The sequence below is a fragment of the Sipha flava genome, unplaced genomic scaffold, assembly GCF_003268045.1.
Source record: "Sipha flava isolate LNK unplaced genomic scaffold, YSA_version1 112_pilon_pilon, whole genome shotgun sequence".
NCBI classification, from domain to species: Eukaryota; Metazoa; Arthropoda; class Insecta; order Hemiptera; family Aphididae; genus Sipha; species Sipha flava.
In genome coordinates, this window is record NW_020271731.1 from 471,583 (window position 1) to 486,641 (window position 15,059).

At 27.9% G+C, this 15,059-nt stretch overlaps 1 protein-coding gene across 2 annotated transcripts; it reads right to left on the minus strand.

The window, feature by feature from the left end:
* Positions 1–1,261: 1,261 nt before the first annotated feature.
* Positions 1,262–11,242, minus strand: LOC112689660. 2 transcript variants are annotated; one of them, XM_025563479.1, is made up of 11 exons: positions 11,040–11,242; positions 9,206–9,319; positions 9,096–9,136; positions 8,873–9,016; positions 6,511–6,698; positions 6,356–6,434; positions 6,085–6,228; positions 1,906–2,001; positions 1,732–1,821; positions 1,551–1,652; positions 1,262–1,478 (listed from the first exon to the last, which is right to left on the minus strand). In XM_025563479.1, exons 5-11 carry the CDS (start codon positions 6,673–6,675, stop codon positions 1,354–1,356), a joined length of 801 nt encoding a protein of 266 aa, XP_025419264.1. In that variant the 5' UTR covers positions 6,676–6,698; positions 8,873–9,016; positions 9,096–9,136; positions 9,206–9,319; positions 11,040–11,242; the 3' UTR covers positions 1,262–1,353. The 2 variants fall into 2 exon arrangements, with proteins under 2 accessions (XP_025419264.1, XP_025419274.1); XM_025563489.1 differs by lacking the exons at positions 8,873–9,016; positions 9,096–9,136; positions 9,206–9,319; positions 11,040–11,242 and having other exon boundaries at positions 6,511–7,396.
* Between the last annotated feature and the right edge of the window lie 3,817 nt (positions 11,243–15,059).

A 15,059-nucleotide genomic window follows, 5' to 3' on the forward strand; every position in this document is an offset into this window, starting at 1 on the left:
TTTACTTAATCATGAGCGTTCTCACAGGGGTGATATAGGTGATGGATTCCTCCATGGCCTTTTTTTTTAGATAAGATGGATTTTCATAGTTAACTGATAAGTGATATTTAATATTTTAGTAAAAATTTAATAAATAAATATTTTGTTGACTAGATATAATTTTCCATGCGAATATGTAATTGGTATAAAAAAGCAAATTACAGATTACAGACCATGGTTACAGATAAATATCTATAATCTAATATTATATTGATATAAAATGTAAACAATAAATTAGTCTCATCAAATACAAGTTATATCATAATAATTATTATTAACACAATTATTGTGTTTATCAATTGTTTTTAGCGATTCGAATAGTGTATTGACGAGTTACGACTGACGACTGACTTGCATTTTTATTTTTGATAAAAATGAAACGAAGTAATTCAAGTATACTAAATTTCTTTTCAAAAATTAAAAAAATAATATAATAACTTCATATTTTTCATAATTTGATGTCATTCATAGAATTATTTGTACGGCTTAACATTGTTAGCCATCCATAGAGAAATTTCCATTGATCCCAAATAAGTTCTTGATATGATGGCTCAATGATTAAGAAAACTCGATATTATTTTGTTTTTGTTTTGTTTTAATTAACAATATAATATTTTTTAATTTTCATTTAATGTATATAATTTTTATATAAAAAAGAGGGTGTAGGGGGCTTAGCCCCCATGGCTCACCTTCTAATACATTATAATATCCCCCCCTAATAAATGATCCTGAGAACGCCTCTATACACAATCGCGATGAAATTTACTATTAGAATAGTATAAATTAAATTACACTTCCTCGTCGACAATGATTTCGCCATTTCTGTCGCAATAACTTGTAATGTTTCTATTTCTTTGTCAAATTTTCTATTTTGACCAAATACCAAATCTGTATGAGAATAAACAAACACGTGTAAGTGGCTGCGTAATGTTTATATGATTACTTTTTGATTCTATAATATTATTTTAATCCAATACTATCCACCGTTTCCATTTTTTGTTCCATTTCGTAAAAATTATTTCTTAGCATACAGATATCATTTATAAAACATGTGTTATCTTCTATTTTCGAATCATTATCTAATTATTGACGACATAAAACTGTTTACTTATATATACACTATTTAAATTATGTTTATTTAAATTAAACTACCAGCTAAGCGTTTATTCATAATTTTTATTATTTTTCGAATTTCATTATTCAATACTTCAACTACCGATAATTTTGCACCTTTAGGTTTTGTTTATTCACTTCTAAATATTGAAACAAAAATAATATACATCATCTTCCAATAGTTTTATGTTTTTTATTATATTATTCGCCTTTAATCAAAGTCATATTTTTCTCCATTAAATTATTGCTTTCTTTTATAGCAGCCAATTTTGTAGCCAAAATGCAATTTTGTGCTTCTTGTTTCTGTACCATCACTGTATAAGTTTCTAAATATAAAAACAAAAAAAAAAATATACAACATCTTCCAGTGATTTTATGGTTTTTATTATAATATTTACCTTTAATCGAATTCATATTTTTCTCCATTGAATTATAGCTTTCTTTCATAGCAGTCAATTCTGTAGCCAAAATCCAATTTTCTTCCTTCAGCTTGATCATAACTGAAAACCATCTTTAATTATTACTAATCATTCATTATACATAATTTATCGAATGAGAGAATAGCAGTTCACGATATACCTTCCATTGCCTTTTTTAAATCGATACACATTGTTTTCTGGTCAAGCTTAGTGTTGACGTCGTCTAATAGAATTGTTTCGCTATTGACTTCTAAACGTGTTAAAATATTTTTAAATACATCATTAAATTTAACCAGTTTTCGATATTTAAATATTTCGTATTACAATGACAAACCTGAATACACATTCACACTATATTTGGAGGGTTCATCTCGGTCCATATTAGCGCATTGCTCTTGGGATATCTGAATATCCGTCATATTTTGTTCGTCTTTAAATATTATAATCATTTTTTATTTGTTTATTTATTTATTATATATATATTAGACTGACCCAAAAAATTCAATGTAATTTTTTTCGAATGCATACCCTCTTAATTTTTTTATATTGTATCAAAACACTCGTAAATTAAATTCTATGAACTTTGGACCACAATAAGCCGTGCCGACTTGAGTAGTAAACGCGTTTCCTGTCAATATATGCATTATAGGCGTGCACGATGTTGAACGCAATTATGTGTGTTGCAATTATGTGCAATTTCCGGTTTTTAATGTTAGTAAGCATATTGCTTTTCGCGAATCAACATGTCAGCCAAATTGCGCAGTACTAAAAATGGTTTATTTTTAGTAGGAGACGTACAACACCAAATAAACGGGTCAAAATTTCCGTCTAATGGACAAGTATTCTCAGTATTGTTTTATAATATCCGTGAAGTAAAATTAACTATTAATGAAACCACGAATCTCACCGTTCGTGAGTGTTATATTTTAGGAAAAAGCACGAATCCTAACTAAATCGTTACTTAATGGTGTAAAAATACTTATTGAGTTACATCAAGTTTGGTGAGGCTTACAAAAAATGCAAAGAAAACACAAAACATATTCAAACAGCGTCATCAAGTATTTACAGACAATTTGGATAATTTGTTTGATATTGCACATGCTAATGCCTTTCAATTAATTAAAATAGTGAAAGATTAAATAATTTTAAGGCATAGAGAGCAAGGTCGAGTTGATTATTTAGGTGGAGTGGATAAGAAACTGTCAGACAAAGAAAAAAGGGCGCAACTAAGAGCAATTGAAGAAGAAAATCGGTGAATGAAATATCTTTCTGCTTCAACTTCTCTGGAGTCGAATGAACCCGTAGAAGACGATTCATTTTCCATTTTTTGGTTTAAATATAGATTCACCAGATAATCAGCAAACTACTATCGATAACACAGAACCTGAGACTGGGGAAATTCTAAGAATACCAAAAAATAATTTTATTACTTCAAAATTAGTAGCTGCATTAGACAGGTGTCAGTTGAGTATGAGAGACACTGTGTTTATTCTCTAAGCCACTATTGAGGCACTTGGATATAATACAGATGATTATCCAACAAGTAAATCTTCCATCCAACAAATCTGTAAGGAAAAACGAAAAGAACAAGCCGAAACTATAAAGATTGATTTTAAGAACGAAGTACCAGATGTTGTTACTCTTTATTGGGACGGAAAATTGTTGCCTGCAATGAATGCTCGAAATTGCAAAGAAAAACGTCTTCCTATAGTTATTTAATTTGGAAATAAAGAGCAACTTATTGCTGTCCCGAAATTGAATAGTTCTACAGGAAGAGAATAGGCACAGGCTGTTTGGAATACAATCATGGATTGGGATTTTGAAGAAAAAGTACAGATTCTCTGTTGTGATACGACAGCTTCAAATACAGGTCGTCTCAATGGTGCTTGTATTCTCCTAGACTAAGAATTGCTGATTTTTGCTTGTCGCCATCACATTTATGAGCTGATCCTAAAATCTGTTTTTGAAATAAAAAACAGTCAAGTGACTATATGTCCTGATATTCCACTTTTCAAAAAGTTCAGAAAAAATTGGAAAAACATCAATCCCATTATGATACAAGTAAGGTTGTAAATTTGAAATATTTCATATATTACAAGCCAATTTTTTATAAGTCACTGTCCACTGGTGTCCAATGTCACTCAGGAGAAAATTTAGCAGATTTAATTATTTTTGTAATTGAAGAATTAGGACCAAGAAAAGTGTTGAAAAAATATGAAAAAAGCATGGGGAATTATATCTAAAAAGTATCCTCATATTAACACTTATGGATGCGTTGCACATGGTCTTAATTTATTAATTAAAGATATAATAAATTTAGACTCATTCAAAGAAATTATTGAAGATAGTAAAGAAGTAATTAATACCATAAGAAGAGGATATATTACCAAAGCAATATTTGAAAAAAAAAAGAAAAGAAGCAAACAATGTGAATTATATGGCACTTGCGTTACCAGTTGTGACCAGATGGGGCTCAGTTGTAATTTTTTTTAAATCTTTGTTAGTCAATAAACAAATAATTCGTTCAATGAATATTGATGAAGTTATTGAAAAAGATCTAATACTTAATGTGAAAAAAACAATTAGTAGTCCAATATTTTGGAAAAAAAAATTGAACATTTATATTGTCTTATAAGCCCAGTAGCCAAATAGATTGAAAAAATAGAAAGTGATTCACCTCAGCTAAGTGTTGTGCCTTTTATTTTTCAGAACTCACAAAATCTTTTGAAGATACATTAAAAAGTAACAGTATTTTAAAATCTAATGAAAAACATATTACGGAAGCACTAGCAAATAGAAAGAGTTTTGTGTTGGTAAAATTCATAAAGCTGCTAACATACTTAATCCTAAATTCTTGGGTAAAACATTTAATTCAGATGACCATGAAGATGCAATACAGTTTATTTATCAATTAGCTAAGCAAATGATTAGTTTATAAATTGATAAAGATTATGGAAATTTAACAAAAGAAAATATATCGGCATGGGAAACGATACATCCCATCGGAGGACGAAATTTGCGGTTTATTGTATGGTTAGTATCACATATAAATATTAATATAATAATATGTTAGGTAGTTGTTTTTATTATAGATATCTTCAGTTATTTCTAACTTAATATTTTTTGTCTTTTCAGACTTGACATGGCTTTATATCAGCCAAGAGCGACTATGTGTTCACTCGTCTCAAAATTGATGATAATTTTCTCGTCGAATCTCCTTCGTCGTGGCCAACTAATGTTTTGTTCCTCAAAGCCAAAAATGCTGTGTCAACCCTTACAGTTGTTGGTGATATTGCTGAAAGGGGTGTTAAGCGGATACAAGACTTTCATGGTTTAATAATTATTACAGTTGAAGAAGAACAAAAACAATTTTTATTACGTTATGTACAAGAGTACAAAAGAATTTTTCTCGACTTTAATAAAAAACTTTGAAAAGAAAATATATACAATGATTAATTTTAAAAATCTAAAATTATAATAAACGTAAAATTGCAACCAATTGGTATTTTATTTCTTAAAACGCATGACAATTTTAAGTTCTTCCATAGTCATGCTTTCTAAATTATATTTGAAAGTTTGACGTAAAGTCGGCACGGGTTCTAAAGATCGAAAGTCGATAATATTTCATAAATGAGTTATTAAGACCAAATGTAAAAAAAAGGGTGAGTATGCTTACCTAATTTTACATAAAAATGTTTTCCCCCTTATGCCATGGGATCCTCTAATATATATATATATATATACACGAGCTGGGTCTGGATCCTTTTAATACATTTACAATTACAGGTATATCGTATAAGTTTTATAAAATATATAAGAAAAAATAGGAAGAGTATTATATACAAAAGTGACAGTATATAAATAAAAAATATAAAAATACTGAATTTAATATTTATATTTTAGTAATATATAGTTAAATAAGGAAAGTATAGTCCATATTGGCAATGGACATCATACGTCTTAAAAATCCATTAGCTAAATAATTGAATAGACATATAGGGACATGGAAGGTTATATTGTAACGAAAAAAGTGTTGTAAAACTAAGTATATAGTATAAAGGAAATTAAAAACGGGGAATCTACTCTACCATATGAATATCCTTTTAAAAAGTTAGAACCTATAATGTGCCTGTGCTCCGCTAATGAAGCTAAACCAAGTTGATTAACAATTGGTGTATAGTCATGAGGTGCACAATAATTGTTGGTGTTAATTATTGATGTCCAAAAATTAATTGGTGAATCTCAAGAACCTATGATTTACTCTTTTAACCTGGCTAAAGCGACCCAATTCTATGGCACCATATTCAATAATTGACTTTACTTATGAATAATACGAGTATAAAACTATAAGGTATAATGTTAGTTTTATATATATATATATATATATATATATCTTATATGTATTATATGTACTAATATGTAAAAAAAAAAAACGATTGATTTTTGTATCAATAAATAAAAAATTTTAAAAAAAATTAAAATAAATAAATATATTACAATTCTTGGTTAGTACCTAAGTTAACCGGTCGAGAGACATCGTTTTCCATTTTTGTCTGAGCGTCGATGTTATATTTGTTCAGGCGCATGAAATTGCAGTGTATAATAGAGTACTGTTGAATTCTGTTATCTGGAGACCATTTCCGTAATTTGTCTCCACCTAAAACTCAATTGATTCAAAATATATATAATTTTTTTCCAAAAAAAGTTTTCATGACCGTCATTAATGAACATTATATAAGTTTTTATAGTTCATCAAATAACTTTTGTCAGATTTCCGAAATTACCTGCAAAATTCCGGCTCATGGTATTGTAGTCTTCGTCAGGGTCAAGTGATATCATCATTGTTTCTCTAGAAGCATTGAACTGAAATGATTTAATAAAATACAAAATATGTTTGTGACTATTAAATACCATCGTTAAATCATTTTCAAGTTCTGACCATTTTCAATTTTGTATCCCTTCTGGGAGCATCTATGACGAATTCGTTTTTGCTATCCCTTTTTTCATGTCTGTCATTGTTATTTATATTCCATATTTTAAGCCAGTTGAACCATCCCTTACTTCTTACTCTTGTCTCATTCTTCACTGCTGATAGTTCTGGCATACTTATTTGTTCATTTGTGTTTCCTATTTAAGCTATTACTACTCGAAATATACTCAAAATTTGCTAAATATCTCGTATTTATATCACACGGTAATTTGTTGGTTCAAAATATAAAAACCTTAACAAATTTGATATTATATCGGTAAAAAATTGTTCAAAAAAACTGAATAGTTCGAGTTGCTAGAATAATTTATATGCGTCAAAAATCAACTACACTATACAAAATCCATGACAATTTATTCAAGACACAATTTTTCATTTGAGCCAGGTTATATTTTATATTCAATGTGACTGTTTTAATATTTTGATTAACTTTTACTGTATTTAATATTTCTACAGCTTAGGTACTACGATAATTATTGTACATGTTTGACCTTATTAGGATTTTTGACATAATAAATTAGAAAAAAATTAAAAAATAAGGTCATCCATTTGGTTCTTTTGTTAACAATTAATGTTTGCGCCAAAACCACTCCTACGAGTATGGTGGTCGGTAGCTTTGACTCGCGTAATAAAGGACCAGATAATAATTATCACTGTTCAAATTATATATAAATAAATAAAAACCAGATATATGATGATGCGCCCGAGTTCGGGTACGTAATAATGTTACAATAAATAATTAACCATATTAGTACAAAATAAAATGTAATAATAATGCGGGGGCCCTTGTTAAATAAATAATAATAATATTCACGCCTTATGGGCGTAAAACATACAAACAATATATAATCTTAATCAGAATACAAACATAATTAATAAATATAATACAAAAGAAAAAATATATCACTAACTACAGGATGGGCAACTTGACGTCTGCGGACAATGGCGCAACACCACGATGACAATAACGATCCGTCCCAGGAAAATATGGCTGACAATTGGCAAAAAACTCGAACAATACACAAATTTCGTGTGGCGACCAACGCGAGAACATTACGCAGAGCGTGTATCGCTCACGAGTGCACGTAAAAGACAAATACTGCAAAGGCCGAGGCACAGACCGATCATCAGGACTGCCCCAAAATGCAGAGGGGGGTGTCATGAAAATTCTCGAAAAATCGAGACGTTCATGACACAATGAACGACATGCTATGGTGCGAAAATTCAAACCGTTGTGGTGTTTGAACAATTAAGTATCAATTTTTTTTCTCATTAATAATACACTCTTCTTATATCTTTAAAGCTAAATATTTTACATACTCATATGATAATCATCATTATATAATTTTTAAGTATATCTAGTAAATCAATTAATTATATCTCTATATCATTTTAAAGCAAAATATAATACAAATATGAACACTTTTATAAATTTTTAGAAATAATAAATTTTAAATTATCATTGTACATGATATATTGGGATAAATTTGTTCAACTATAATAACTATAATAATTATATTTCGTTTTATCGACAGCGGGCAAGATCGTGGTAGTAATTGTAATATCGCACACAGGTTTTAATTAAAAGCTAATTAAGGTGTTATCTGTAGAACTGTTATTGTCGAGAGTATCATTTGTAACCATAACACTATTATATATATGAAATTAATTTTGTGATTCATATTTAGAATCGGATGGTTTGAAATTATATATTGTGGATTAAATGATATTGGATTGCCATGTGATAAATTTGACTCACGAGACTTCCTGTTTTTAACTTCATGGAATTCAGGATCTGAGTGGTGAGATGAAACGATCGTGGATTTTATTTTATTTTGACCGTGTTTATTCCCGAGAAAGTGACCGTTTCCACTAGCAACGGCATAATTGTATCGCACTGGTTAATTAGTTAGATAATATATGTGAAATCCGATATGGCTAACTGACGATAAAACGACCGTTAACGATGAGAGGTAAATCGTGACTGATCACCAAAGTTAAATATAAAAAAATGTTTTCAGATATCTTGAAATCAATGAATGAATATAAATAATAACATTTTGACTTTCCAAAATTACATGATTTACTCATCGCTTACCTATCTGATTTTATGATTATCGTTATTAAAATATTAAAGACATCAGTATTATTGAAGTTTATGATATTATTGAAAATCCGATAGGTCATGACAAAGATTGGATAACTTTTTGGTATCAATATAATTTAAGGAAAACAATGAGTTATATTGTAATATATAATACATACTCAGTCATAAGTCATGACCATTGAATAGTTCAACAAGTAACATATTTACCTCGTAACAATATTTCTTCATCCACAACAGGGATTAATGATTGGTAGTTGCCTTGTGGTGTGACCTTAAATGAAGATGATGTTGTATATATGATGGATAATATTTCATGAGTACTTTCTGGAGTAGTTGATGAAGACGTATTCTCTGTTAATAATATATATATATACATTTAACGTGTTATATAATAAATTATAACTTTTAACTAAATTAGAGTTATTTTTACTTTTGAAGAAGGGCAATCTGACATCTGAACATCATTATGGTCTTAAAACAAAATAATTAAAGATCAATAAATAAAAGCTTTAAATATATGCTTCAATAATTATAATATACCTTCATTAGGGAAACTAGAACCAGGGATATTTAGTTTGGATTTTAATGACTGTGTCCTATAATTCTCTATTGTACTGCTTTCTTTATAACTATAATCTAACTCGTGATCAAAATCTGCAAATGAATTACAAAATGAAAATTTTAATAGTTATAACCAATTTATTAAAACAAAAATTGTAAACATATTATAATTAGTATCTGTTTTCTGCAATTTGGGTGAAGTCATCAATGGTATTGAGGTATCAAAATCTACCTTCCTAGCATCTAAATCATCTAAAAAGACAATTAATCAGTTATTATAATAAATATAACAATGCATATTATTAAAGTACTTATATAAATTAAATCAAGTATATAAATAGTAAATATTCAATAGGTATTTACCATTTTGTTTATTTTTATGTAACTTTTCAATATACCGAGGAGGTTCTAAATTTATAGCTGTAATTTTTTATCCTTTTTGAATTTTCAATATTAGATAGGTCACTTGTACCCTTTACTAATTTAAGCTTTTTTTCGAGCATCATGTAATGTTCCTATTAAGTAAATAATTAGTAAAAACTTAAAACAATCTACCTATTAATAAAATATTTATCAATGCCTTTTATCAAAATTCTTTATTTAAACAACTGTAAGGTTCTGGAGCAGTATCCAAAATAAAAACGTCTATCTCTTCTTTAATTTTTCTTCTCTTGGAACAAGAACTTATCTGTTTAAACATTTTTTTCATAACCCTATTTTATAACATTGCTTTTAGTAATAATTAATAATACAATTTTACAATTTAAATGTTTTAGAATTCAAACATTTTTCAACTAATTGTTAGTTATATAGAATAATTACTATCATTGAACATCAAAGAAATACAATAATTAAATATTTATTAGTTATTACAAATAGGTAACTAATAGTATAATTAAAAAACTGTATAAATAAGAAATTAGAACTATAGCAAACAAATGTAAACTAATACAGTAATACAGCTAATTAATTTTACAATGGTTGATGTGGAGTCTGATAAACAGATTTTAGGGCCAGGTATTTAGATTTAAAAGTGGCTTCCTTACTGTGGAAGGTGTGCAGTCATATTCAGTATGGTACAATATACCGTATTGATGTAAATATTATAATAAATAATTGTTATTTCTTATTACTCATGGTTTTATAATGAGCAAGTCACACAGATATGATACTATATTGGATATTTGGATTTTACTTAAGTATAATTTACCTCATATAAAATCACAAGCACAGTTACCTAACACGTAGATATGTATGTTATATTATATTTAAATAAATTATTACAATAAATAAATAATAATATACATAATTGTTAATAGGTACATATTAGAAACATTTTAATTTTTAAAATTTAGGTGTACAAACAAGGTCGTATCTAGAGGGGGTTTAGGGTGTCTGGACCCCCCTCTCGAAATATATTCAATATTTCACGAATGTTTAAAATACTTATTTATTTTTAATACCAACATAAATATTTTCAGTCAAAAATGACTTAAGCTCCAATTAATTATTGACGGCTTTTAATTTTATATCATAATATCATATGAAAATATGATATTCATTTTAATAAAAGAAGATTATGTATTTTTCTGTGTTATTTTTATTCAAATATCAAAAGTGAAAATCTAAATTCAATAAAATTATAATATACATGTTTTGGAGCCCTACCGAAAAAGTTGTCTAGATACAGCCTTGTATACAAATAAATATAATAATTAGTCGCACACTATTATCTTCGTGTGGTTATACAAAATTTTAAATTATTTAGGTAACACGCTAGCATGCAAAACGAATATTTTATATTATAGCTTACCTTAGATCTCGATCAAGTTGAAACACAAAACTATAAAACTAGTATAAGTATAATACTATAGTGTCAAAAACGAGTAAGAATTTGAAATTATTACGTGTACATACTACACTGTACACTCCAATAAGTTTAATAATATTAGCGACTGCGATGACAAATTGGCTAACACAATTAAGTATTCATGTTTGATTTGTCAATTGACAAAGGCCCACTGCATACAGCGGCACCAGAACTACAAATACATACGCATAATGCTTATAAGAATTAAGAGTCCGTTACTAAAATATATTTATTTATAGAATAATAAGTAATAACAATTGGTAGGGTACGTATTGCGAGTTGGAGTGATGATAGACGTGCGACAAGCTTGTACGATAAGCCCGTTACTAGAAATATATTTATTTATAGAATAACAACAATTGGGTACGTACTACGTATTGCGAGTTGGAGAGACGAGCGACACACGACGAGCCCTTACGTATGTCAAGTGCCAACATAAATTATAAATGCTGATTAGTGATAAATGTGATTATATTTACATTTTTTAGTACATAAGCATCCTAACTCTACTTATTGTATTATAAAATACCTTACAGAGGAAAGTTATTAGAGGATGTACTCAATGGGCGTTTCTTAAAAAAAAACATACACCCAATTAAATATGTACTTATGTAAATATTTAACTATATTACAATTGTTTAATATCAATGTGTATAATATGGGTTGAATTCCTTTAATTTATCGCCAACTAACGTAGAGCTATGCAACAATTTTTATATTCTAAAAAATGGTCAAACATATTTCTTCTTTATTATGCAGTACATAAAATAATGTAACTATTGCCAAATATTTACAAAATTTGAATAACTGAAAAAAAATATAAATGTATTATACAAAACTTCAAATTTAAAAAATCAATTTTTTTTCCATATAATTAATATGAGAATATTAAAATAATTTTTGAATATTTTTGTCCAAATTAAATTAATTTTAATAAGTTTAATAGGATATTGAATCAATTTTCGCTGCATCTGTAACGATTAAGACTAAAACCCAAATTTTTATTTTTGAAAAATATAACTATAATGTTAAAAAAAAAACTGTTCAAATGTTAACCGAATTAATAATGTTAAGAACACAATTATGAAAATACTAAAGCTGTTGAGAAAAAAAAATAAAAAAAGATTTTTATGTTCAGCACGTGTGGATGTTCTCATTGGTAATATTCAATTTTCAGTTTTTTAACACTTTTTTATTATCAAACATCACGCCTTATATTTTTATTGTACATTTACTTATCAATTTATTGATTCCCTTGGAATATTTATAAATTACTGTTTTTTTTTTAATTATATCACTCTGTAATTGAATTGTTATATATATATATTTTTTTAATTTACATTAAATTTAAAAAAAAGCAAATTAAAGAATTAAAATTGAAATTTTAAAATGGATTGTTTAAAAAAAAAAAAATTATAACGAATGTGTTGTTTTAAACTTTTGAAATCTTTTAAATTGCTTTTTTTTCTCTACATTTGTTTCAATTATATTTTCATTTTTTTTCGTGTTGAAAACAAAATATCAAATGTATTTTTGTTTGATTAACAAAACACACTATTATAATATGAATATTAAGTACCAGATCGACAAGTAAATTATGGATAGTATACCTATGTTAATCTATAATTTATAAAACGGCACACTGAATAGGCGATTTAACTACATTCATGAATATGTTATTATACGGTAAGAAAAGGTATAAAGATATTATTAATATGTTCAAAAATTTGACAACAAAATTTAATTATTACATTCAATTATAACATATATATATATATATATATATTTTTTTTTTCTATTTACTATACTATTTAAATAAATATTTTATATTTATTCCCAATAACTTTGAATTAAAAATAGTAATAAAATTTAATCGACGGAATATTTTATAATAAGAAATTAAAACGTTCTCAATATTAAATTGAAATATATATTTTAATTCCTTTATTGCTAAACAGTTTATTTATTTTATTATTTGAACATTTTTACAAAAGATTATTTTATAGTAAATTTTTTTTTTATTATTTTAAAATGTTTTATTTTATTGTTAATTTGTAAAATGTTTTACATAATTAATCATTTGAAATGGGAAAAATGTTCTCATTTCTATTATTTCAACCAACTCTTAGAAATAGAGGAATCAATAACACAATTAGTTTCAATTTAAATTTATCAAAGTGTGCAAGGAATGATACATGAACACTACTAACCACTATTTATCTTATTTATTTCTAATTTGAATAGATGAAACACACAACTTTTTTGATTCTGGTAACACAAATAATGCTAAAAATAAGAAACAAATAAATGACTACGCCAAATTTTGATAAATGAAAACATTTTTTATCCAACGAGAATTTAATTGTACATTAATATACTTTCTGAAAATGAACTAATAGAACTCAAGATTTAATAAAATGTTTTGAAAAATGCTTTTTTGGCTTGTGTAACCAACTTCAATGAATATGCATATTTATTTTTTATATTCATATCTTAAACACGATGATATAACTCATATTTTGAAAAAAAAAATAATAATTATTTTGAAAAATATGCTACTGATTATAATATAAAAAAAGAAAAAAAAACAATATATTTTAAAAATGTAATTTTACATACACCTATGATATTTTTGACATCTTTGTTTTTTCTATTCATTTATTTAAATAGTTTGTGCTCAGACACCGTACAGAACGTATACTGTCTCGCACAACGCTTATCTGTTCCGATAACATAGTCATTAGTGCTCGCCGTTGCGCCCTGCGCTTATACGTTATCAAGCTGACGGTAATGTTTAACTTATCGTACATCCCAAGTATAATATTATCATTAACTCTCTTTCGAAATCGCTATGAATAATAATCAACCAAACAAACCTAATAATATAATTAATAACAAAACGCTCATAGCCGCTCCGCCGATTACTATCTCAAAAACAATTACAACAACGAATTCAAAAGCTAAGACAAAAGTTAATACAAAAGCTAACACTTCAGGTACAGGTTGGTCAATACAATCAAATAAACGTCTACACTCTAACTCCTCAAACTCACTATCCGAACCCTCATCTCCGAACGCGAATATGGACACAAATGCTAAACAAAAAACACATAAAAAAAAATCTTCGCTTCACGCAACAGGTTCGTACTACTTCCTCAAGAAGATCCATTTGACCCGCCCACTACTGAAAATATTTCTACAAACTCTCAGCATATTGATGCCGCAAACGAATACGATATAATGGAAAATGAAAACACACCAATTAAACCTCCTCCTCCTATATTTGTTAAAGCTGTCGAAGATTTTCCCGGACTTTGTACAGACTTAATAGAGCTTATAGGTGTTGACAATTTTATATGTAAATCTTCAACAAACTCACTGAAAATTCAAACTTCGGACCCTAATGCCTACAGAGCATTAGAACAGTACCTCAAATCTGAAAAATCTGAGTATCATACATACCAGCTCAAAGAAGAGAAACCACTTCGGATAGTTATACGTAACCTCCACCCATCCACGCCTCTAAGTCTAATAAAAGAAGAGTTGGAAGTTCGTCTCTACGAGGTAAGGCAAGTTACCAATGTACTACATAAAGTCAATAAAAATCCCCTCCCCTTATTTTTCATTGATCTCGAACGCACACCAAAATTCAATGAAATTTTTAAAATGTCTTCACTACTTCATTGTAAAATAAAAATCGAAGAGCCGTACAAGCCGAAGACAATCAGCCAATGCTTCAATTGTCAACAATATGGATACACCAGAACCTACTGCGGCTACCTACCCTGATGCATTCGCTGCAGAGCAGATCACTAATCAACTACTTGCCCGAACCCACGCGATGCTCCTCCGAAATGCGCTCATCGTTCTCAAAACCACCCAGCCAACTACAAGGGCTGCACAATTTATAAAGAACTCTAACATCGTAAGAAATCCAGCACACCAAGTAATCGATTACAAAAT

Coding starts and splice junctions, on each gene's coding strand:
- LOC112689660 (XM_025563479.1), bottom strand. CDS start 6,675: ATGCCAGAACTATCAGCAGTGAAGAATGAGACAAGAGTAAGAAGTAAG. Junction 6,435..6,510: donor GGGATACAAAATTGAAAATG/GTCAGAACTTGA, acceptor AAATCATTTCAG/TTCAATGCTTCTAGAGAAAC. Junction 1,653..1,731: donor TTTAAAAAAGGCAATGGAAG/GTATATCGTGAA, acceptor GATGGTTTTCAG/TTATGATCAAGCTGAAGGAA.